Source organism: Cajanus cajan, chromosome 3, assembly GCF_000230855.2.
Source record: "Cajanus cajan strain Asha chromosome 3, NIPB_CcT2T_4, whole genome shotgun sequence".
Lineage (NCBI taxonomy): Eukaryota > Viridiplantae > Streptophyta > Magnoliopsida > Fabales > Fabaceae > Cajanus > Cajanus cajan.
The window spans coordinates 63428455-63452039 of NC_138519.1; the positions used below are offsets into that span (position 1 = coordinate 63428455).

The following is a 23585-nucleotide window of genomic DNA, read 5'->3' on the forward strand; positions in this document are numbered from 1 at the left end:
ATAAATAGAACAGAGACATATATAATATAATATCTATACTTGTAAGTATCCACTAAATAATATTATTTAAATATTCGTATTTTTATATTTCAAAAAAATTATCTTTACAAAATTTAATATCAGTTATTTATCTTTAATATTTAATATACTTAAAACCAAATTTAAATTTAAATTTATTGATAATATTATTTTTTTTTGGTTCGTCTCTGGAGTATCCAGGAGCTAATCTCCTCGCTACGTTAGAGGCACCTCAAAGTGTGAGATAATTGACCCCAAAATTTAACGCAATTACGTACACAAGACAGAATTTGAACCCCTACCTTACTTAAGCGTTGATTAACTCTTATCGCTTGGGGTTTGAAAATGAAATAGATATCAATGAATTTTTATCTGAAAGCACATATACAAATTTCCTAGTCCTCACGCCACATAAAGCCATTGCATCCCTAATTATGGGCATAGAAGAAACAAGAACGCGTGGATGACTTAAAAGCCATATATTCCACAATAACAGAAGAAAGCAACACGGTTTGCCGACACTGGAAGCAAGCAGTGTCCACAGTACACGTCTTAACGTCGCAATAGATACGCCGGACCCACATTATCTCCAACCACAATTTCCACAGATATTTCCCTCACAAAAATCTTCCCCACTCTATATATAATAAACAACCACCGCACAGGAAGAGAAAGTAACTAACTAAGTGAGAATGGCTTCTGAGGAACCGAAGAAGGAGGCGAGGGAGCACTCTAGCAGCGAGCTTCTGGCGAGCGCGAAGGTGGTGGCGGAGGCGGCGCGGTCGGGTTTCGGGAAGGAAGGTGAGCAGTTGGAGAAAGGGAAGGTGGCTGACGCGGCGGGGGATCTCCTGGACGCCGCGGGGCAATACGGGAAACTGGATGATCAGAAGGGTATAGGGCAGTACGTTGACAAAGCTGCTGATTATCTTCACCAGTATGAGGCTAAGGAAACTAACACCACAGCTGAGACCAAAGGTGAAGAAAGTGGTGGTGGTGGTGGCTTAGGAGGGCTTGCAAACTTGGCTGGAGGATTCTTCAAAAAGTAGCCACTTATTAAGCTTAAACCACTCCTTTCATAAGGTCTTTTGATTTTAGTGTTGTAATTGTAAGTTTGAATAAGAGTGGTTTACATAGTTTTTCAGAGTTTCTAAACTGGTTTTTAACTTGGATACGTTGTGATAGTGACTTCTGTCTGTTTCCTTAGTTCCAACTCAAACAAGACTTGCTTCGGCCTCCTTCTATTGCTATGTATTTTGCCCCTTGTCTTGTATAATTAACTATCAAGTTAGTGTTGAATTAATGGTGTGCTGCTGCTTGTTTCCTTCTCGTTTAGCTAAGAATTTTGCTTCCTTGTTTCATGCACTGAGGCATGCATATATAGGGACGTTTTGAATCTGATTCTAATTTGTTCAAGTTATTGAAGATTCATAACTTCGTTTTGAGGAGAATATATAATTGTATTTAATTCAATTGTTTTTTTTTAATTTGTATATATTTTAATTTCACTTAGATGAAATGTAAAATATAAATTTTTATTAATATATCCATATATGTAAGTAGGGATGGCAACGGGGCGGGTTGAGTACGGGTTTTATGATACCCGTCCCCGTTCCCGCGACACAAACTCATCCCGTACCCGTACCCGTATCCGTCGGGTATGTGATTTTCATTCTCATCCCCGTCCCCGTCAGGTATCGGGTATACCCATACCCGTACTCATACTCATAAAAAATTTAATTTTTTTCTTTTTGCAAAAAAAAATATATAATATTTTTAAATTATTTTTTTATTATATTATAATTATAATTAGATTATTTCTTTATCTCATATTTTAATCAAAAGATTTCTTAATAATTATACAATTATAAATATTTCACATTATAATAAATAATTACACATAATAAAATATATTTTTTAATATAATTAAATCGGGTACGGGTACAAGTACGGGTACGGAGCGGGTATGTATATACCCATACCCGTACTCGTACCCGGTTTAAGTTATCGAGATTTACCCGTACCCGATCAAATCAGGTATTTCTCGTTAAAGTCAGGATGAGTTCGGGTATTACCTATAGGTACGAGTTTATTTGTCATCCCTATGACCTTATTAAAAAGTTGGGCTTAGATATGAACTTAGTAAAAAAAGTCAAGTCTTATCTCTCAATAAGTCTATTAAGCTTGATAGATGAATTATTTATGTACATGTATAAGTATTATATTATTATATTATTGTTATATTATTTATACATGATTATGTAAGACATTTATAATTTATACATATATCCCACATGATAATACCAAAATTTTATAATTATCAGGCTAAATTAGGTTTACAGGACTATTTAGGTTAATAGGTCTTATAATAAAATACAGATTAAGTTTTGCTAAATTTTTATATTTGCGAGGTCGAACCTTTTTTAAATAGTCTACGTAGGTAAATAGGATAGGCTCAAATTTTTATAATAATGACATGACTTAGCTAGGGTTATTAAAGTTACTTTATCCTAACCTATTTTTCTCCTTTATCCTTACGGCTATTAAATTGAGCCATAAATATATATAAATTAATCAACTTAGCTTATCACCAAAAGTTGGATCGTGGAAGTTGAATTAAATTAGAGTTAATTATAGTAATAAAAAAACCTATCTAGCCGTCACCACAAGTCATCGCATGGAGCAGCGTGACCCACTTTTCCCCCTACTTTTTTTTTTCTTGTCTCATTGTTTTTTTTATTTAAATCTTGTTTAGTTTACCAAGACCGTTTGAGTTAATTCAATAAAAATAATATTAACCTATGACTCATTTGGTTCAAAATGCAAGGAAAAAAAAAACACCTTATTATATTAATATTATACTTAGAGCAATCACATATTAGATCAAGTTTGTGAGATTATTTGAGTCTAAACAAATAAAAATTATCAGTCGAATTATTCAATATTTACTATATTGAAAATCTTATATTGACTAATAATATAGTGTATATAAAGTGTTCTTACCGGAAATCTGCTGTAGAGATGATCTGTCGAGTAAGATTGGTGAGTCTCCTTCGCTGGTACGTTGGTGTTCCAAGATGGGGGTGATACCTGCAAAAGAGACTCTGATGTTAAAGTTAGGGTTTGTATGAGTAGTTGTCTCGTGTAAGTAATGCACGTACCTTAGTATGGATTAGGGTTGCGTTGGGCCTTGGGCCTGAGATCAGTTGTGATCTAATTAGATAGCGGATCTCGTCTGAACCGAGATCTCCTTAGATTAGTTATGATCTGGTTAAGTGACGAGCTGACGTCACGTAGCGCGTATCCGAGGTCGTCATGCGCTGCGATGTCGAGCTTGGAGCTCGGCTTTGCAGTACGGATAGTACACTAGCCTCCCGAGCTCCGAAGACCGTAGGTCGAGGAGTTAAGACCGAGCTTGACAAGGGGTCGTGACTTTTCGCATACGCCTATTTGTCATGACGCCATGTGTCATAACCGTCACCTCGTTCCCATAACGCGTGGGCGGCGCGGTGACAAGATTGTATTTTTATTTGTTTGATGACGTGGCCTCTTTGGGCCGATGTGGTGTTTCGATGTCCATGTTTCATGGTCGGACTGAGGAGCTCGACAATAATGAGCTTACTGCTTGGTTAGGCTGGTAAACCTTTGACCGAGTCAGCAGATTGGTGAGGGACAAGTCGGCAACTCGGCTGGCCAGTACACTTGCCTCCCAAGCACCGAGTGATGTAAGAGCAAAGGGGCTTCTGAGGAGTTCCCAAATTTGTTGTTTGAAGGTTCAAATTCGACCTTGTTAAGTATATGTGATCTCAAGGTTTGGACTCGACCTTGGCATATCAAGGTTCAAACTCGACCTTGGTTAAGGAAATGTGATCTCAAGGTTTGGACTCAACCTTGGCATATCAAGGTTCGAACTCGACCTTGGTTAAGAGAATGTGATGTCAAGGTTCGAACTCGACCTTGGCATCAAGGTTCGGATTCGACCTTGGCAAGTCGTCATGGTTAATGTGCTAATACCGAAAATGTATGGGAATGGAGTTGCTTTGTTGAATTATTTCTGAGGTGTGCCTCGTTAAAACCTTCCTTGGCCAAAAACCATTTTCTTTAGTGGGAAAAAAAAGGCTGAGGAGGAAAAAGAGTACATCACCTGAATTTACAAGTTAAGAGAAATAAAATTTGAGGTGGGTGGAATTCCAAGTTCCAAATTTTCCTTTGGAGGGGTCTGTTTGCTGAGATGCCACGTGTCATAACCGGTTACTTCCGAAAACGAGCAAGTGGCGCGCTGATGGGAGTGACGGCTGTGTAATGATGGTTTGTGTTTGTCATAATGGTTCTTCATTAATGTGTCGTCAGACGTGCCCCTTGGCTGACGCATGGCGTGACCGTTTTGAATTTGGGAGAAAACATTTTCTCTCCCTCGCGCCTCTTCCTCTTTTCACTTTACTCTTTTTTCGCTCTTTGGCTTTCTCAGTACGATAGTTCTCTTTGCCTTCTCGTTTTCGTTCGTTCTCCGTCTCCGTTTTCACAGTTTCCATCGCCGTTTCCGGTAACCCCGTCATTATTAGGGTTGTTTTCTGAGGAGGAGTACCAGGTACTTCCTTTCTACAGTTTTCTTTTTTCTTCTTCCCAAATCTTCTTCGAGTCTTCCTGTTTCTTTAATGGCTGGTGGAAGTGGTGTCGGTTCTTCTGCGCCTGCCAGGGGCAAGGCGCGCGGCAAGGCAATGGCTACCGGGAAGGCTGCTGTCAAGAAGAAGGACCCACCTCTGCCCAAGGACCTGGAGCCAGGCATCCCTGGCTACGACTGGGTGCCTGGCTACGACTGGGTCAAGCACGAAATGGGGGGGGTCCAAAGTGTGTTCAGATCGTTTCTGGAGGTCAACGCGGTTTTGAGAACGCACCGAATATGTGACCCTTCCATTTCCCGGATGATCCGGCTCGAACCATGCCCGACCGGTGAGGGTGTGTACATGGGGAGGTCTACTGACCCTCCCCATTTTTATGTCTACCAGTGTCTCTTTAGGGACCTGGGCGTCTGTCTTCCTTTCACTCAGTTTGAGTGTGATTTTTTGAATTACATCAACGCAGCTCCTTGCCAGCTGCACCCCAATAGCTAGGGTTTTTTGAGGGCGTTTCAAGTCCTGTACAGTCCTAGGGATAGAGGTGTCCCTTCGTGTTTTTCTTCACTTCTACCAGTTGAAAATAGGTTTTTCGCCTTACGGCGTGCTGTCGCTGAGTGGGAGTAGGGATGGGGTTTATTTACCCTTTACGCCTAATCATATAAAAACTTTAAGCAAGAGTTTTTTCGGGTTGCCCTTGTGGATGTCGACCCTTTAGAGGATGGGGGTTTCTACTTCGGCGGGTTGCCGAAGTTCCCTTTCTATTGGTGCCCCAAACTGTCTAGGTTTCACGGGGTGGACCACTTGCAATTGACGGCTTCGGAGGCGGCCGCCATTGAGAATATTTCTACGCTTCCTCGTCCGCTGGATTGCAAGCTCGTTCTGTCGCTTGCGAACTCGGCGTACAGGGAGAGGGGCTTGGAGAGTGAGTACTTTGTCTTTCGGTAGCTTGTTAGAGTTTGTGTAATTTTTCTTCGCTGATGTGTTTTATTTCCTGTCTGTAGGCATCATGGGGAAGAACTTGTGGCGTGAGCTAAAGCATCGCTACAACGTTACCGAGCTCGTGGTCCCTGAGCCTCAAGAGGAGGATGTTTCCCCCCTGAAAGTCAATCGAAAAAGAAAGAGGGGAGAGAAGGAGGTCGGGGGGACCTCTGGCCCTCTAGACGCCGAGGAGGTGACCTTCAAGGCTGCTGATGCTGGTGCGGTGGACCTTACTGCGAGTCCGGCGCCCAAGGAGACTCCTCAAGTGGCCGCTGAGGAGATGGCTCGGGTCGCTGAGTCTGTTGCTCAGGCTGCCGAGGTGGTGACCCCGGCTGCTGAGCAAGTTGCTCCCTCCACCGAGGTAAGTGTCTTGTTTTCTGTAATTTTTCTTTTGTATTGATTTTGCTTGGTTTATTGATGCGATGTGGTTCTTTGCAGGCGGGGATAGCTACCGAGGTGGAGGTTCAGGTTGCTGAGCAGGTCGCCCAGGCCGCCATGGTGAGTACCCCAATTTTCGTGTTTTCCTGTATGTTGTTCTTTTGTCCTCTAACATGCTGTCCTTTTGTAGGTGGGGGATGCTGTTGAGACCCCGGCGGCCCCGGGCTCGGTGATGCCCGAGGCAGGTGTCCCTGTTGCTGAGAAGGGGATGTCGGCTGCCGCCTCTGCTACTGCCGAGGTTCAGGGTAAGGGGCCAGGTTCCGAGGTCCCTATGGCGACGCCTGCAGCCTTTGTGCCGTCGTCAGGTCCATCACAGGGGGCCTCCCAGGGCCGATATATTGCTCACCACTTCGGGAAGGACCGCTCTGATGTGTGCCTGGACCATGTGAGTGCCTCCGCCGACATGAATTCACTGTGGAGTGCGGGGGTGATTGCCGAGAGGTTTTTCCCCAAGGGCTCACTAAGCTCGGAGGATCAAGAGATGATCGAGGAGGCCGGGCCCGTGGAGAGCTTTGATGTTGCTCAGGTCCTTCTACAGAGGGCTACGACCATTATGGACCACTGGAAGCATAGGTGGTCTAAGCAGCAAGAGGATCTGGTTAGACTGAGGGGCCGAGTTCGACCTCTGAGGGACGAAAATAAGGTCCTGAGGGAGGAGAACAAGGTCCTTAGCGCTGCTCTCGGTGAAGCAAAATTGCAGGGTGCCGAGCTGCGAGCCGCGAGGGGGGATCTTGCGAGGGTGCAGAAGTCGCTGGAGATTGCTTTGTGCTCGAACGAGAACTACGCCTCCCAGGTGGGTGAGCTGCAAGGGCTTGCCGCCTCGTCCCGAAGTCGGGTGCGCCTCCTTGAAGATAAGGTGATGTCTTCCCGTGGTCGGGTTCGCTCCTTGGAGGATGAAGTAACCTCCCTAAAGAGTGAGCTGGTGACGGCGGCTGAGAAACGCCTCCTTCTTCTAGCGCCAATGTTCCTATCGTAAGTCCGCTGTCATCGTTAGGATCACCATATCTGAGGTATTGTTCGCTTTGGCCTCGTTGGGCCGTCACAGTTTTTTCCTTGAAAAGGCGCCTCTGCGACGAGGTCGTGCTTGGTAGTAAAGAGGAGGAGGTCGCCGCCTTGAAAGTGGAGCTGGCAAAGCAGGAGCTGAAGAAGAAGCTGGAGGAAACCAAACGAGCTATCGTGGTTGAACACAAACGGGGTTTCCTCAAGGCGGCTCGCCAGGCGATGCTTCTTTCCCCGGGGTTCGACTTCTCTGCCATGCACGTGGAGAAAGTGGTCCACTTTGGGAAGCTGGTAAAGGAGGATGACCTCGAGGACAGCTCCAGTGAGAACGCCTCTGCGTAGGCCAGTTTTGTCGTAGCTTAGTTAATGTTTTTCTGTGTTATTTTTTTGTTTGGAATTCAAGTGTAGAACTCTGAAACTCTTGCTTGTATTTGTTTATTTTTCTTTGTCTATTTGCATTTGCGCTTTCCTTTGCCTTTGCGTTTAGGCTGGATTTTTGCTGTTTGCGTTGTGAGACACGTGTTCGATGTCTGTTGTATACTTTTATACTTGGTGATACTCTACCTTGAGTTGATCTTGTCGAGGTTCGAACTCGACCTCGATTTTTCGTTACTTCTTGTAAAGGTTCGTACGCGGCCTTGATTTGGTCATGCTGAGGTTCGTACTCGACCTCGGGCTTTTGTTACTTAACTCTTGTAAAGGTTCGTACTCAACCTTGGTCATGCCGAGGTTCGTACTCAACCTCGGGCTTTTGTTACTTAACTCTTATAAAGGTTCATACTCGACCTTGATCTGGTCATGCCGAGGTTCGTACTCGACCTCGGGCTTTTGTTACTTAACTCTTGTAAAGGTTCGTACTCGACCTTGGTCATGCCGAGGTTCGTACTTGACCTCGGTCTGGTCATGCCGAGGTTCGTACTCGACCTCGGGCTTTTGTTACTTAACTCTTATAAAGGTTCGTACTCGACCTTGATCCGGTCATGCCGAGGTTCGTACTCGACCTCGGGTTTTGTTACTTAACTCTTGTAAAGGTTCGTACTCGACCTTGGTCATGCCGAGGTTCGTACTCGACCTCGGTCTGGTCATCTCGAGGTTCGTACTAGACCTCGATCTAGTCATGCCGAGGTTCGTACTCGACCTCGAGCTTTTGTTACTTAACTCTTGTAAAGGTTCGTACTCAACCTTGGTCATGCCGAGGTTCGTACTCGACCTCGGGCTTTTGTTACTTAACTCTTGTAAAGGTTCATACTCGACCTTGATCTGGTCATGCCGAGGTTCGTACTCGACCTCGGGCTTTTGTTACTTAACTCTTGTAAAGGTTCGTACTCGACCTTGGTCATGCCGAGGTTCGTACTCGACCTCGGTCTGGTCATGCCGAGGTTCGTACTCGACCTCGGGCTTTTGTTACTTAATTCTTGTAAAGGTTCGTACTCGACCTTGATCCGGTCATGCCGAGGTTCGTACTCGACCTCGGGCTTTTGTTACTTAACTCTTGTAAAGGTTCATACTCGACCTTGATCTGGTCATGCCGAGGTTCGTACTCGACCTCAGGCTTTTGTTACTTAACTCTTGTAAAGGTTCGTACTCGACCTTGGTCATGCCGAGGTTCGTACTCGACCTCGGTCTAGTCATGCCGAGGTTCGTACTCGACCTCGGGCTTTTGTTACTTAATTCTTGTAAAGGTTCGTACTCGACCTTGATCCGGTCATGCCGAGGTTCGTACTCGACCTCGGGCTTTTGTTACTTAACTCTTGTAAAGGTTCGTACTCGACCTTGGTCATGCTGAGGTTCGTACTCGACCTCGGTCTGGTCATCTCGAGGTTCGTACTCAACCTCGATCTGGTCATGCCGAGGTTCGTACTCGACCTCGAGCTTTTGTTACTTAACTGTTGTAAAGGTTCGTACTCGACCTTGGTCATGCCGAGGTCCGTACTCGACCTCGGTCTGGTCATGTCGAGGTTCGTACTCGACCTCGATCTAGCGTGAAGCGTGAAATGATACAGGACTAAAAATATAAGTTGAACTGAATGAATCATTTTATTGATTATGTAAGTGTGCCTCATTAAAAACCCTCTCAGCCACAACCCATTTTTCATTTTTTGGGATAAAAGACTGAGGCGGGAAAAAAGTGCACAACTCATTCATACAAGATTAACTGAAATAGGACTTGAGATGCGTAGCGTTCCGAATTCGCGGTATTGTTTTCCGTCGTGTTCTTGCAGTCGGAGAGCGCGGGCTTCCTGAGCCTTGTCTCCGACCTCGCTAGCGGGACTTGGTCCCCGGGCCGAGGTCAGTGGCCTCCACGTGGGTGATGTGAGCCACGTGGGGGGATCCTTCTTACTTTGCTTGCTGGATGAGGAGATCTTTAGACTCTCGGTGTAGCACTACCGAGCCGTCTTCTGATTTGCTTTGACGGTGATGATTTTATCGTCACTTCCTGGGAACTTCATGGTGAGGTGCGGAGTGGACACCACTGCTCCGAGCTAATTCAACGTCGGCCTCCCAATGATGATGTTATAGGAGGTGTTGGCCTCCACATGGAGGTATCGAACCATGATTCTCCATGTATTCGGGGAGGTTCCGAAGGTGGTCAGTAGGTCCACGTATCCCCAGGTGTGCACTCACTCTCCTGCAAAATCGACTAGGGGCTCTGTGTGGGGTTGGATGAGAGAATGAGGGACGTCTAACCTGAGGAACGTTGGCCAATACAGGACGTCGGCCGAACTCCCTTGGTCTATAAGTGTCTTCTGAACTTCCCAGTTGGCTACTTCTACGATAATGACCATGGGGTCATCTTGGTTGGGGCTGACGCCAGCGTAGTCCTCGTCGGAGAAGGAGATCAGCGATGAGCTCTGGTGTGATGCCGAGGTAGCGGGGTGGACGCTGTTGATGTTGCGCAGGTGTTTCTTCCAGGCCGTGCTACTAGCGCCTCCCCCTGCGAAACCACCTGCAATTGTATTGATTACTCCCCGTAGGGGAGCTGACCCTGTTTCCTGGCTTATCTCTGCTTGCATTGCTCCGCCAGCATTTTGTTGAGGGCTAGAGGGTTGGTCCGTGCGAGCTCCCGAACCACGACCTCTGCCTCGTCCTCGTCCACCGTAGCCCCCTCGGTGACCCTACTGTCGCTGGACATATTGGCCGAGGTGGCCTGCTTGAATGAGCTCTTCAATATGGTCTCGGAGTGTGCAACACTCCTTAGTGGTGTGACCGTGATTCTTGTGGTACCGACAGTGCTTGGATTGATCGGCACTGTTGGGGTGTGACCTAGCGGTGGCAGGGTGAGCAGGTTGTTGTTACTGGCCTCCTTCAGGATCTACACTCGGGGCGCGTTCAGGGGAGTATAGAAGTCGTATCTCCCCCCTCTGTTTGCCTTAGTCGACTTCTTGAATTGGCTGTCGTTGGTGACTTTCATCTTGTGTTTGTGGTCACTGTTAGGTTTTACTTGTGATTTTCCGCAAACCTGGTCACGGAAAGCGGAATGCTCCTCCATCTGGATGTAGCCCGCAGCACGAGCGCGGAGCTCGTCCATGTCGCAAGGAGACTCACGACATAGGCTATCGACGAATGGTTCGGGCTTGAGTGCCATGAGCATGACATGCAGGGCGACCTCGAGGTTCAGATTTCTGATCTTAATCGAGGTAGCGGCAAATCGTTCCATGAACGCCCGGAGTGGCTCGTCATCGTTCTGTCTGAGACTGGCCAGGGCGGCAGAAGTGAGATGGTGAGGTCGGCTCGTCGCATACTGTGCTGTGAACCTTCTGACTAGGGTGCCGAAGCTGTCAATGGATTCGACAGGCAGTTGGGTGTACCAGTTGAGCGCGGCCCCCTTGAGTGAGGTCGGAAAGACCCTACACAAAATAATGTCATTGTTGGTGTAGAGGTTTACCTGTGTCGTATACAGGTCAATGTGCTCATCTGGGTCCGTCGTGTCATCATAGCGATCGAGGTGGAGAGGCTTCCACCCGTGAGGGAGTGGCGTCTCCATGATGCCATCCACAAAAGGGTGGCGGTGGAAGGTTGTCTGATCCCCTGCGTCGTGAGTAGGGGCCTTGCTGACTTCATGGGCCGACTTACGCGTCGGTGCCTGAGACCGGTGCGTGGCAGGTCGTTGAGTTGGTGCCCTAATTGCGGTCCGGGGTTGAGAGACTGAATGTTCCTCTTCCTCGTCGTGGTTGCTGGTATGAGGAGGATGATCAAAGTGGCGCCGAGGGAGTTGAGCACGAATTCGCTCGTTCTCGGCGCGTAGCGCCGCCAGGTCGGCTTCATTAGCGGTACGCATTGCCGCTAGGTCAGTGTTGTGCTTGGCACGCATGCTTTGTAGGTCGGCGGCGTGTTGCTGCCGCATCTGTTCGACTTGGTCGATTAGTCCCCTCAATGTTGCTTCGTTATCCATGGTAGTTGAGTGATTTACGTCGTCTGTTGCGCGTCTACTATGGCTTCTGGTGAATACCATAAGCGTGGCCGATAAGAGCTGTCTTGATCGACCCCACGGTGGGCGCCAAATGTTCTTACCGGAAATCTACTGTAGAGATGATCTACCGAGTAAGATTGGTGAGCCTCCTTCGCTGGTACGTTGGTGTTCCAAGATGGGGGTGGTACTTGCAAAAGAGACTCTGATGCTAAAGTTAGGGTTTGTATGAGTAGTTGTCTCGTGTAAGTAATGCACGTACCTTAGTATGGATTAGGGTTGCGTTGGGCCTTGGGCCTGAGATCAGTTCTAATCTAATTAGATAGTGGATCTCGTCTGGACCGAGATCTCCTCAGATCAGTTATGATCTGGTTAAGTGACGAGCTGACGTCACGTAGCGCGTATCCGAGGTCGTCATGCACTGTGATGTCGAGCTGGGAGCTCGGCTTTGCAGTACGGATAGTACATAAGGTGATAGTAATTTTTATTTAATAAGTTTTTTTTAAAATTGAGTTAGATCAAAACCAATTTCTTAATATGGTATCAAAATTTATTTTAATGATATTACTGATTGTTGTTAAGTCTATTAGGATCACTCACTATCATATCAATTAGATATGTAGTCTTCGGTGCCAGGAGAGCGTATTAAAGATTTCACATCAACTAATGAGATGATAATATTACGACATACTAGTAGGGAATTTTTTTTTTTTTTTACATTATAAGTTAATTTTATAAAATTGAGTTAGATCCAAGATCTACTTCTTAATATACTATTAAAATGAAAATGAATAATAGGAAAAAAAATATAATTTTAAAAATTAAAAAAAATTAAAATCATGTTGTCAAAATTATTATATAAAACACGTTCATCAAATTACATCAAGTATTTTTTATTTAGTCAAGTTGAGTCAAATATGAGATTATTAAACTTGATATATTTGTTTTATTCAATCATGTTAATACAATTTCAATCGATGAATTATTTATGAATTATTTAAATTTAATGTGTAAAATCTAATATAAAAAATAAAGAGTTATTTTAAATAAGAAAAAATTTAAAAAAACTTCTAAACATGTATTTAAACATGTTATTCTAAATCAATTAACCAAAACCTTCATTATACTTTTTTAAAATAGTGCACTATTTTATTTTAACTAAAATAGATGGCTATATAAACTGGGGGTGTGCAATATTTGTCTCATTTCGCTAGTCTTGGCCCAACTCAAGGATGATTAAATGCTAGGATTTTAAAAAGTAGACCGAGGATGGTTCAAAATATACTTCGGAATATTCCAACCCAATTTGGTATTTTATATTATATATTCTTTCACAACAGGTCACAAATGGTTTTTGAATAATTATATATTAATAATAAATTTTAAATTAATAGATACTGTAATATTTTGTATGCTGTGATGTTATATTTATAATGATATTAATTATATTAAAATATATAATATGAACTATGCCATAATTTAAAATTTATAACTATTCATGCGAAGATAAAGGGTTCAATTTGTTACATTATGAAATAAAGTTTGGTAAAGGTTATCAAACTCTGAAAGCAAGAAAACTGAAACTAATTTACAACAAAGTTAACCCATATGTGTTCTGTTTTACAGAATCTGATCTCCCCTCCTTTTTTTTTTTAATTTTTTTTTAAGGTATAATGGAAAATCATCCCACTACAAATGAGAACTGAGAGCTGTACAGTTAGAAATCATAGAATTGTGAAACAAGTAGTTACATATCTGTATTTGTTATGTCCAAACTCAGTGATGTTATGTAATATGTACGTATATAATTGTTGTTATTAGAAGCAGGAACATGGCCCTGGAATCTTGCCTGTTGTTCTAATTATATTTGCCTTCTCTTTTGCTTTGAACACTTCATTCCTTCGTCTTTCCTCTGCTTGAGCTCTTGCTCCACCTGCAATCTGATTTATATAGCTCATCTTATCTTGATATTTCTTCAACCCTTTCTCCCTTTTCTTCTGACTTTCACTTTGCTACATTTTCATAAATTAATAATAATTAGAATTTAATTGAAGTGCACATGATGAAACATTGAAACTACAACTTTTGTAATGACTACTTTAAAATCATCAGAAAAAAATTATGCACTAACAGGGTAAAACAATGTCATCCAATCACAAACTATTATGTATAGTAGGATTGTTGGCTTTTGCAATAACAATTTTAAAAATCATACTAATAGCAATTTGTAATTGAACTCAAAAATCATATTTAGTCATCTAATATGGTTTCCAATTAGTTATATTTACATGTGAAAATTAAACTGTAACTCTGTAAGCACTACATATACACACATAATTTTGATTAAGCATGTATCTATTAATTGTTGAAACCTCACCTCATACTTATTTAGCTTGCGTCTTGCTTTCATCTGCTTCCTCTTTTCCCACGAATCTATTGTTTCTAACAAATTCTCATACCTGAAAATTAAGCATTGCGTGAAAGAATCCAGTTAGTACCATAGAAATAATCTTATATAGTTTCATGTCTCCAATAGAAAAATGACATGCATATGATTGAAAAAGAATTTTTTCTGTCATATTTATTAAGTTCTTTTATTGAGATATAAAACTCATTTTTGAGGAGTAAAACTACTTAAGAGATCTGTCAGTGAAAGTATATGACTATTAAACTCATTTTGCATCAGAGAAAACAGATATAAAGGATACAAGTGATTTGAATTCAGAAAGTACTCGAAATCCTCATTAAGAATGGTTTATTTGCTAGAATATCAACGCAAAACAATTCGTAAATGAGATTGTGCAAAATAACCAAATGAACCAAATCACATCATTTGAATTTAGAAATTAGTTTTAAACTGGTTGGTCTAAACTGTTTTATAGAAATACATGGTTTGGTTTTTAAAAGACAAATCATTATATATAATGGTTTGGTTTTTTCAAACTATGTCCATCCTATAGTGATAAGTATATACCTTTCTTTGATCTTTTCCAGCTCCTCCCTCTCCCAAGCATCTGCTTTTGTTTCTCTGGCACCTGCTCTCACTGAAGCTGAACTCTGCCTGATCGGCGGCGGCGGTGGTGGTGGCGGCAGCGGCCTTAAGGACACAGGCTGGTGAACTGGTGGAGGAACTTTTGGTTGTGGGGTCTCAGGTTGTATTTCATCAGTGTTCACCAAGTGGTCATCACCAAAAGTTGGAGTCCTCTTTGGGCCAAGGATCACAGGTTTTCTATTATCTGTGGTGCTCTTTGACTTTTCATCAAAAGTTGAACTCCTTCTCATCGATGGTCCAGGGTAAAAGGCTTTTTCAGGCCTCTTTAAGTCCTCAGTAGCCTTGTTACCTTGGTCATTGATGGGTTTAAATGAGCCTGCATGTGATGCAGATGCAATATAATTCACCATAAATGTGTCATGTGTCAAAGAAAAGTAGTATAAATTATGACTCAGTTTTGTGTTCATGTCACACTTTAATTTCTATGCACTATGATGTAAATTTTTGTATATCTAGATTTCATAAAAAAAAATATTATAAATAAGATATTTAATACAATTATTGCAAAAATTAACAAAAATTTCAATTAAGTGTTTAATGATCATGCAATATCAGGGTAATATACTATTATTTGCTCCTTCAGTTACCTGAGAATCGCTTGGATGTACCACCAAACTGAAAAATTGGAGGTTTTGTGTCATCCACCTTGCTTTTGGCCTTGTTCAAAGCTGGATTATCCCTCGTTTTCTTTTGTTGCGGAATTTGTGAAATCTCCTGTGAAAAAATTGCAAATGTTGCAGCAGCTACTGCTGTGGCATGCTCCATTTCTAATGAGTCGTAATCATGACTCATGCTTCTTGAAAATTGTCTCTGAAACCAACTCTGGACCTTTTTCTTATCTGTAGAAAATTTCACTAGAGTTTGTTAATTAACGGATTGCTAAATTCATTATCAGCCAAAAAAGTTTGAAAGAAAATGAATACTTTTCTTTCAAACTCCAGTGAAAGAAATTCTTATATGCTCTCATAAAAACATTCTTATATGCTCCTTTTTATAAATTATATGCTTCACTTTAAAAAGTGTTGTTTTTATCGAATACTTTACATATTTAAATTATTAATAAAAGGTTTTAAATGTCTCAAAACTTTGTCACATAAAATATGTAAATGAACAGTTAAGTTTTGTTTTTTTAAGGATAGACAAAAATGTCAAAACACTAATCATAAAATTAGAATGTAACCCCCCAAAAAATCAGAAAAATATAGAATGAACATAATTTTGTCACCCTCAAAAAACAAGTGATAATTTCTTCAAGATTCTTCATCAAAGGAGGAGGATAACGGTATGATTTATGCAGAACTTAATGAGTATCACATGTCTCAAAAGTTTTCCAAAAGATATAAATTGGAGCAGTGTTATCCTTCTTTGAGGATGTAAGAATTTCCCTTCACCCCTTTTATCATCAAGAAACAAATCTTTGGTCTCAAATATAGAAAAGCTTCAATTTGTTATTTATTTTATAGCTCCCTCTTTTGTCCATTAACTTCGTTAACAAAAGATGGAATTAAATCACTCAGTTCTAATTATATGTAGCATTTCCTGTTCTTCTAATTAAAAAACAACACTTCAACTTAAAAAATTTAACAATTAAGAGATAATATTACTTTTTAACTATTCTATTTTTGTTGGGAGGAGGAGGAGAAGTAAAGGGACCATAAACGGAGACATGTGAATAATTTCATTCAGTTATAGATGGCACAATATCCCAAACTCTTAGTCCTTCCTTTCCTTTTTGTATCTTCACCATGACATTCTTTCTTGCCTAATGCTCAAAATTAACAAACCCTGCGAGGGAAAAATTACATCACCTTTGAAGGATGGAGTTTTCTTTGTTGTAACTTTCTGATCCCTGCTACCACCCAGATCAGCTTTTTTCTCCTCCTCTGCACCAGTTAATTTCACTCTAGAAAAAGTTTTCAGCCCATAAAAAATATTTATGGAACAAAACACTACTTTAACCAGTCATAGTATGCATATGGATGAAGAACTCTAGTATGCAGAATAGATATTAATATAATTTAATGTATAACCCTTCTGGATTACATACTAATATCAATGAAATTCTTGATCAGGCACTAGGTTCACAAAATGATTCATATTCTAATATTGCAAACTAGCCTTGATAACATTAATAAAACCTATCTTATAAGCACAAATGCATGATATAATTAAGAAGAAACAAAAGCCTTTTTTCTTTATTAAGAAGTAATTAACATGATACGTTCATCCAAATTATGAGTGGTATGGAAATTACACTAAATGATGCATGTTTGATGCTACTCTACCGTCCAACATTTCTACAGGGTGAAAGCATGAATGGCTAACCTTATCTGCTTCATCAAAGTTTCCATTCTAATGAAAGAATTTTCTGATATCTAACTCCCCTTTTATTAGCAATGCTTTGTTATCAAACTAATAATCAGTGGTTGGTGCTTATTTGAAAGGGAAGAAACCTAGGAAAAGCAAGGTTAAATATACTTTGCATGAGTTGTCTGGTTTGGAACTCAATATTAAGTGCCTTGTGGGGGAAGACAGGTATTCTTTTCTTCTTCGAAAACTTACCATTAAGCATGGGATCTTACTTGGTCCTCTTGACTACATTTTCTGATCCTGATTTGTCAGATGAAAATTTTGTAAAAGTTCAAGGTAATAAAACCTTCTAGGAAGAAGAAAAAAGAGAGATATATGTCAGATTTTTTCTTTAAATGAATTGTGTCGCTTTGAACATTTAATACATTAGCATGTGGAAGTTCCAAAGGGAATAAAGTATCAATAACTCATGATGTCTTTAGCATCAATATATGTATGACGAGAGAGAGACCAACGGGTCTTTATGTGTTTCCAAAACTAGCAGTGCCAGTGAATTAAAGAGAAATTTACATATCCTTCATTTTTCTACCACATGTATATGATAGAGATACAGAAAAGAAGAGACAGTACAAAGAAATATATAATAAAACATGATATAATGAAAAGAAAAAAAAATTGTTATAAAAAACTTGTGATGAATAATAAATGAATAAAATTTGTAAGTGATAAAATTTGAGTAAATTATTTTATAATATAAATAATATTACTCTATTCGAAAGGTAGTCACATGTGCATGCAGCAAAGGCAGAAAGGGTTGCAGAGCTTTATGCTGTTCTTGAAGAAAAAGTATATAATGAAAAGGTGGCTGCTGAGATGGATACACACACAAATAAATGCAATAACCAATGTTAGCATAAAGTTGGTTCTATACTTGAATGCATGCATACATGACCGCAACTTTTCCACCATATCAGTTTGACCAATGGAGATCACAGGATTGTTCCCAAGGTTTCACAGTTTGTATAAATTTTTAAGCTGAGAGGTTTTTGATTATAAAAATTTATTAAATCTTCTTAAGAATTTCTAAGTTTATTAAGTTTTTAAGCATTTAAAAAAAAAACTAAATGAATTTTTTTTTAAATGGTGAGGTGGATAATTATGTTAATTTTTTTAATTAATTTCTTTTCATTTTTCCTTATAAATATTTTAATTATTAAAAATATTTATAGAAACTGAATCCTGGTATCCTTTCTTAGCATTATTGGTATAAATTAATGGATTGAAGTTAGGTATTTGATAGGAGGAATCAAGTCTTTTGACAGGAGTAACATGTTTCAGGAGACAATTAAATAACAAGAGGCGCGAGAAATCAAATGGAAAGAAAATAAGGAAAACATACTAATTTTTGCTGGTTTGGCTGCAGACACAAAATGGAAGAAAGGAAAACTAATAAATGTGAGATATAGATGACAGTTTTCTCTCTTTAAGTGGTTTGGCTGCAGACACAAAATAGAATAAAGGAAAACTAATTAATGTGAGATATAAATAACAGTTTTCTCTCGTTAAGAAAACTTAAACTTAAAGAAAATAATTCACTTGTTTTAATTTTATTCATCCACAGTACTTAAGTTTCTCATCTGTAGGGTCCATTTGATTCTATTCATTTTATTAAGGTTAAAAGACATTATATCAATTATCCATTTTTCACCTACTTTTCTATACAATTATAAAGGGTTCTATTTGATTCTATGATGTATGTATATGTAAGACAAAACACATTTATATATATAACTGCAGATATGAAATTGGAGAAGTACTCGTAACTATACCTATTCCCAAACTAAAAAAAAAAATAAAAAAAAAAAAAGAGAGACAAAAGTGTCAAGTAGTAATACATATTTTATAGCAATACAATACTTGTTACTAAAATTACTTTTACCTACATCATAAATGTAATATATATTGGTAAATTGTTAAATAATGTAAGTATAATATATTGATAGACAATGTACATTGTTGAATTTCATTCAAAATCAACACTAAAATTATTTATAAATATATGTCAAATAAATTTATACTTACATATATTGTATCTATAATGACACTTTTTTGTATATTATTATATGTAACATTTTTTTGTAAAGCCATCAAATTTTATAGGTAATTATTAGTCTTTATCCTTACTTATTAAGAGGGTAATCATTTATTTATTATGCATAAATTTTAAAAGCATTTACATTAGTGTAGATGAAGTCTTTAACATTGGTTATAATTGACCTTTTACATTGGTTGTACAACCAATATAGATCCTATTGAAATAGTATTCAGACACTTTTCAATGTCATTTTATATCGGTTATTTTGTAATCAATATAGAATGACATGTTTGCCTTCCTTCATTTTTCATTGCATGCTTCCCCAACATTGGTTTATCAATAACATTGTCACCAACCTTCTCAACATCCATGATGTACGTAGTCCGCTCTTAGGAACTTTACTAGATTCACCTTACCAATTCACCCACACTTCTTCAATGCCTTAAAATAGTTACTTGTCTCGCAAAAAAGTCCTCTATGACATAAATATCAATCAAAATTTTCAAATTCAATGGTGAGTGTATCTTCAAGTAATTGGGTCCTTCATACATGGGGTACAAAAACCCCACCACCTTGTCCTTCTTGTCATTCTATAAAGTAGGGGTAAAGTGAAGCTAGCAACAATTAGAACCACCCCCACAGGGCCCCACCTTTCTTCAAAACAACATCGTCATGGTTCGAAATGATGTCATCAAAATCATCAACAAAAGCGTCACCGTTGTTAGTGACTTTGCAATGGGCCTAAGGGCATCATTGGAAAGAGAATCGATGAAAGAGTCATTGATGGTAGTGGAAGATTTGACAAGAATGGGCCTAGAAGTCCCCATGCTCATCACTAACAGTGGTTTGAGAATCCATAGGAAGCAAAAAAAAAGCATTGTGAGAATGCGAAGGGGAAAAAGAGATAAGGTTTTAGGGTTGAGTGTGGCACACTAAAGGTTTTAAGCTTTCTCTCTAAGCAACTAATGTTATATATTCATCTATCATTCATCGAGTAATGAACCTATTCATCATCGATTATGTGTTTAACCAATGTGGAATAGTCATTTATACATTGATTAAACTAATAACCAATGTAAAGACATATGCTACATCAATTATTTGGAAATCGATGTAGCATAGTTCACTTAAATTCTAAAAATGTCACCACCGCCTTTATTACATCAATTTCCCTAATAATCAGCGTTAAATCACGATGTTATATCCATTTTTTTGCACTATTGTCATAAGATTCATTATTCATTATCATTCTTTAATCACAATTGTTTTGTATGATAAATTTATTGACATTTATAATAATTATTTTAAAATTTATTCTTATTTCATGGATTTATATTGATAGTGCATAACTTTATCTTTTTTCTCTTTCTGTACATATAGAAATTATAAAGTTGTCTTGGAACACAATGTGTTTATAATCTCAATTAATATCTATGTAACTTAACATGTCTTCAAGTTTTTCAAGTCATGAGAAAGAATTAATAATACTTCATTGTATTTCATATAGAAATTTTTTAGAATTATATATTAATTCCCTCCTCAATATAAGGGTGTTTAGAATAATCAAACATATTGATATAACTAATATTGAAAGTTGAATAAAAGTGTGTACCTACAAGAAATGTTACATATAGTGTGACATACAAAAGGTGTCACTATAGGTACAATATATATAGGTATATATCTATTTAACATATAGTTACAAACAATTTTAGTATTTATTTTGAGTGAGATTTAACAACATATTTTGTGTGTCACTATAACCTATACCCATACTTTTTAACAATATATCAACATATATTATATTTATTGTGAGTAAAAGTTGTTTTTAGTGTGTATTGTGTCACTATAGGACGTGTGTCACTATATAACTATTTTCTTGTAATGCTCATTCTTTGTATACCTTGTTTTAAAAGTAGAACAATTAATGATTTCTAAACTTGTTAAACCAAATGCTTTAATCCTATTCTTTTTTAAAAGCATTAACAAATGCATTTTTTAAGAATATAACTCCCTTTCCATGTTAAATCATAATAGGCATGCATTATCTATCATATAATCTTTTCATATTCTGTAGTAGCCTTTATTTCATTAATAAACAGAGAATACATGTGTTTTAAATTCTTAATTAATTACGAAACTAAAATTAGTTTTAATATAAAAATTTATTAATATATTTTTATTTTAATATAATTTTACTTAATTTTTATTTTTGATTAATTTTTAATCAATATTCTTAAAAAACTTGTTAATCAAAACTTTAACCAATATATACATTTGTCTTTTAAGTACATAAGTAGTGTCAAAAGAGAGGATGCCATATGATATAGACCTCTTCAATCAAAACCAATATATATACCTCTATGTAGTTATAAACTTAGGGATGAAAATGTGCAATGGATCTTATGGATACTCGCAAAAGATATCTATGATGGGTAAGGTAAATACCTACTTAATGAGTATGTATGTGTGTAGGATAATTACCTAGTTAATGACAAAGGATACAAGTATGGGTGATTATCCAAAAAAATTGATGAGGATGGGCGAAGGTACCTTAATACGCATCCTACTTTATATTCGCACTAACATGTGTGAGCAAATCTGCATTTGCATGTGTACGCACACATATATATACATACGTACAATGATAATGTGTTAACATGGAAGTTAATACTAATATGTGTGTGTGTTAACATACAATGAATATTCTCAAGCGCTGTTGAAGGAAGGCACAAGATAAAGAATTGAAAATGGTTCAAGAATTAATGTTTAGAAGCAACCTTAGATTCAAGATCCTAAATTAATATAACTTTGTTGGAAATTGTCCTTGTCTTCGTCTTAATCATATGAAAATCCATGATTTGATGTGTAATAGAACTAAGACTCAAAATTCAATTCTAATTCATGCTTTGATGTCTCAACAAGTGGAAAAATCTTGGTTGTGCCTTTCTTTGATTCATCTCATGAAGATTAGTGATATGGAATGACAATCATAAAGGCCTTTATTTGGTTAAATTTGAATATAAGTTATTTTTGGACATTTTTGGAGATATTGATCATTTTAAGGTGATTGAAACTTAATTTGGAATTTGGAAGAGCTTCACAAACTCAAAAATGTTTCTTTGGTGTTCTTATAGAGATTGTCTTCCATGTTATATTCACCTTCAAAGTAGAGGGATATAATATTTAGCATATTATATTTTATATGAGAAATATTTGGAAAATTACTTCCATGTCTTCTCGTATGCTTGAGTAGCATATCGATTTGGACACATATTGGTCCTTAAAAAATTATTTTCAAGTTCTTTTTGTTAAGAGAGAAATCAATTTAAGTTAATCTGAATAGTTTTTAAGAACTTGGATGGTGGAGGCCATATAGGGTTGTTAACCCTAACCTTGGGGGAGATTAAACCCAATGAAGAAATCCCAATGTGTGTTGGGGTGTACTATTGTTGTAAGGTGACCTTAACAAGACATTGGGGATATCGACTAGTTAAGAGTGTAAATGGTGATCGTATCTTGTGTGTGGGCAAGCCATCGACTATATGAAACCCTAGATCACTCTCAAATGTTTTTGACTTGGTATCAGATGCATATGAAATAACAATTAAGGATATTGCACTACGTCATTCACATGTGCTTGAGTTTTGATACATTCCTTGTTGAACATTTAACTACTTTTATGTGCATGTATTCTACTTGCTTCCTTTGTTATACTTGAGCATGCCATGAGATGTATGTCACTCATTTTCTCCTTGTATGTTTCTCTATAAATTTATTATATAGGTGTTGTCTAACAAGACTATAATGATGATAGTGCTAAAGAGGAGACTCAATCCCCAATTCTTCTAATACTTTTTCTTTTGGATTTGAAAGCTCTGTTATACTTTTCCTTTTGGATTTGAAAGCTCTGTTATACTTTTCCTTTTGGATTTGAAATCTATGATAGGTTGTGACATTGATGTTAAATGTTTGGTTATTTCTTTTGTAATTATATGTTTATTTGACTTTAAGGTTTTGAACTACACTTATTAATGACCTTTGGGGTGTGAAAGTGTATGTTTAAATATCATTTTAAAATCATGTTCAATGGAAAAACATATGTTCCGATGTGTAAAAAGGAAAAGCTTGTGAGTGTAGCTTTCTTTTTTCAATCCTAGTTGAATTGAACTCTATTGGTTCCTACACACACATAAAACTGTTTGATTTTATTATAGTTTTATATGACTTTGATTATGATGTTTTGAATTTGTTGTTATTTACTCACAAATTAGTTTTATAAATATTTTATCTGCTTCACATACGTTTTTAATTAGTTAATTTTTCACAAAATTTATTAAATAAATGCATTCAAAATAAAAGAGTGTCACAACCTTTAGTTCACGAGGATGATGGTGTTTGTTTTACCCAATGGGGTCAAAGGAGAAGGAACCCTATAAAAAACAAGGGGAAGTACATCATTGAGCCTAATGTAAAAAAGGGTTAGTTAACATTTCATTTAATTTTAGTATTTGAACTTGTTTAGAAAATATTTATGTTCATTTTTTATATTGAATTTTAATTTTCAAGGTGTTTTCCATTCCTAAGATGTAGTCCCACCCTATGGTAGATAGGAATTGTTTAAAATATTCAAGGAAAATAAGTTTTTCCATCTTTTATTAGTTTACAAATATT

The 23585-nt window shown here is 38.1% G+C and overlaps 3 protein-coding genes across 5 annotated transcripts; 2 read left to right on the top strand and 1 right to left on the bottom strand.

Annotated features, from left to right (window-relative positions):
- The first annotated feature begins 681 nt into the window (after positions 1 to 681).
- On the top strand, positions 682 to 1314 carry LOC109797904 (nodulin-related protein 1). Its single transcript, XM_020358066.3, has one exon. It carries the CDS (start codon positions 711 to 713, stop codon positions 1062 to 1064), a length of 354 nt encoding a protein of 117 aa, XP_020213655.1. The 5' UTR covers positions 682 to 710; the 3' UTR covers positions 1065 to 1314.
- Positions 1315 to 1464: 150 nt separating this feature from the next.
- On the top strand, positions 1465 to 7885 carry LOC114915866 (uncharacterized). Its single transcript, XM_083071052.1, has 2 exons — positions 1465 to 5970; positions 6048 to 7885. The coding sequence occupies exon 2, from the start codon at positions 6220 to 6222 to the stop codon at positions 7021 to 7023; it is 804 nt and encodes a 267-aa protein (XP_082927178.1). The 5' UTR covers positions 1465 to 5970; positions 6048 to 6219; the 3' UTR covers positions 7024 to 7885.
- A 5032-nt stretch (positions 7886 to 12917) lies between these two features.
- LOC109799129 (uncharacterized) lies at positions 12918 to 17393 on the bottom strand. Of its 3 annotated transcripts, XM_020359662.3 has the most exons (7): positions 17069 to 17393; positions 16832 to 16959; positions 16315 to 16409; positions 15094 to 15345; positions 14429 to 14822; positions 13832 to 13913; positions 12918 to 13466 (listed from the first exon to the last, which is right to left on the bottom strand). In XM_020359662.3, exons 2-7 carry the CDS (start codon positions 16855 to 16857, stop codon positions 13272 to 13274), a joined length of 1044 nt encoding a protein of 347 aa, XP_020215251.1. In that variant the 5' UTR covers positions 16858 to 16959; positions 17069 to 17393; the 3' UTR covers positions 12918 to 13271. The 3 variants fall into 3 exon arrangements, with proteins under 3 accessions (XP_020215251.1, XP_082927179.1, XP_020215258.1); XM_083071053.1 differs by having other exon boundaries at positions 16832 to 17393; XM_020359669.3 differs by having other exon boundaries at positions 16315 to 16389; positions 16832 to 17385.
- Positions 17394 to 23585: the final 6192 nt, after the last annotated feature.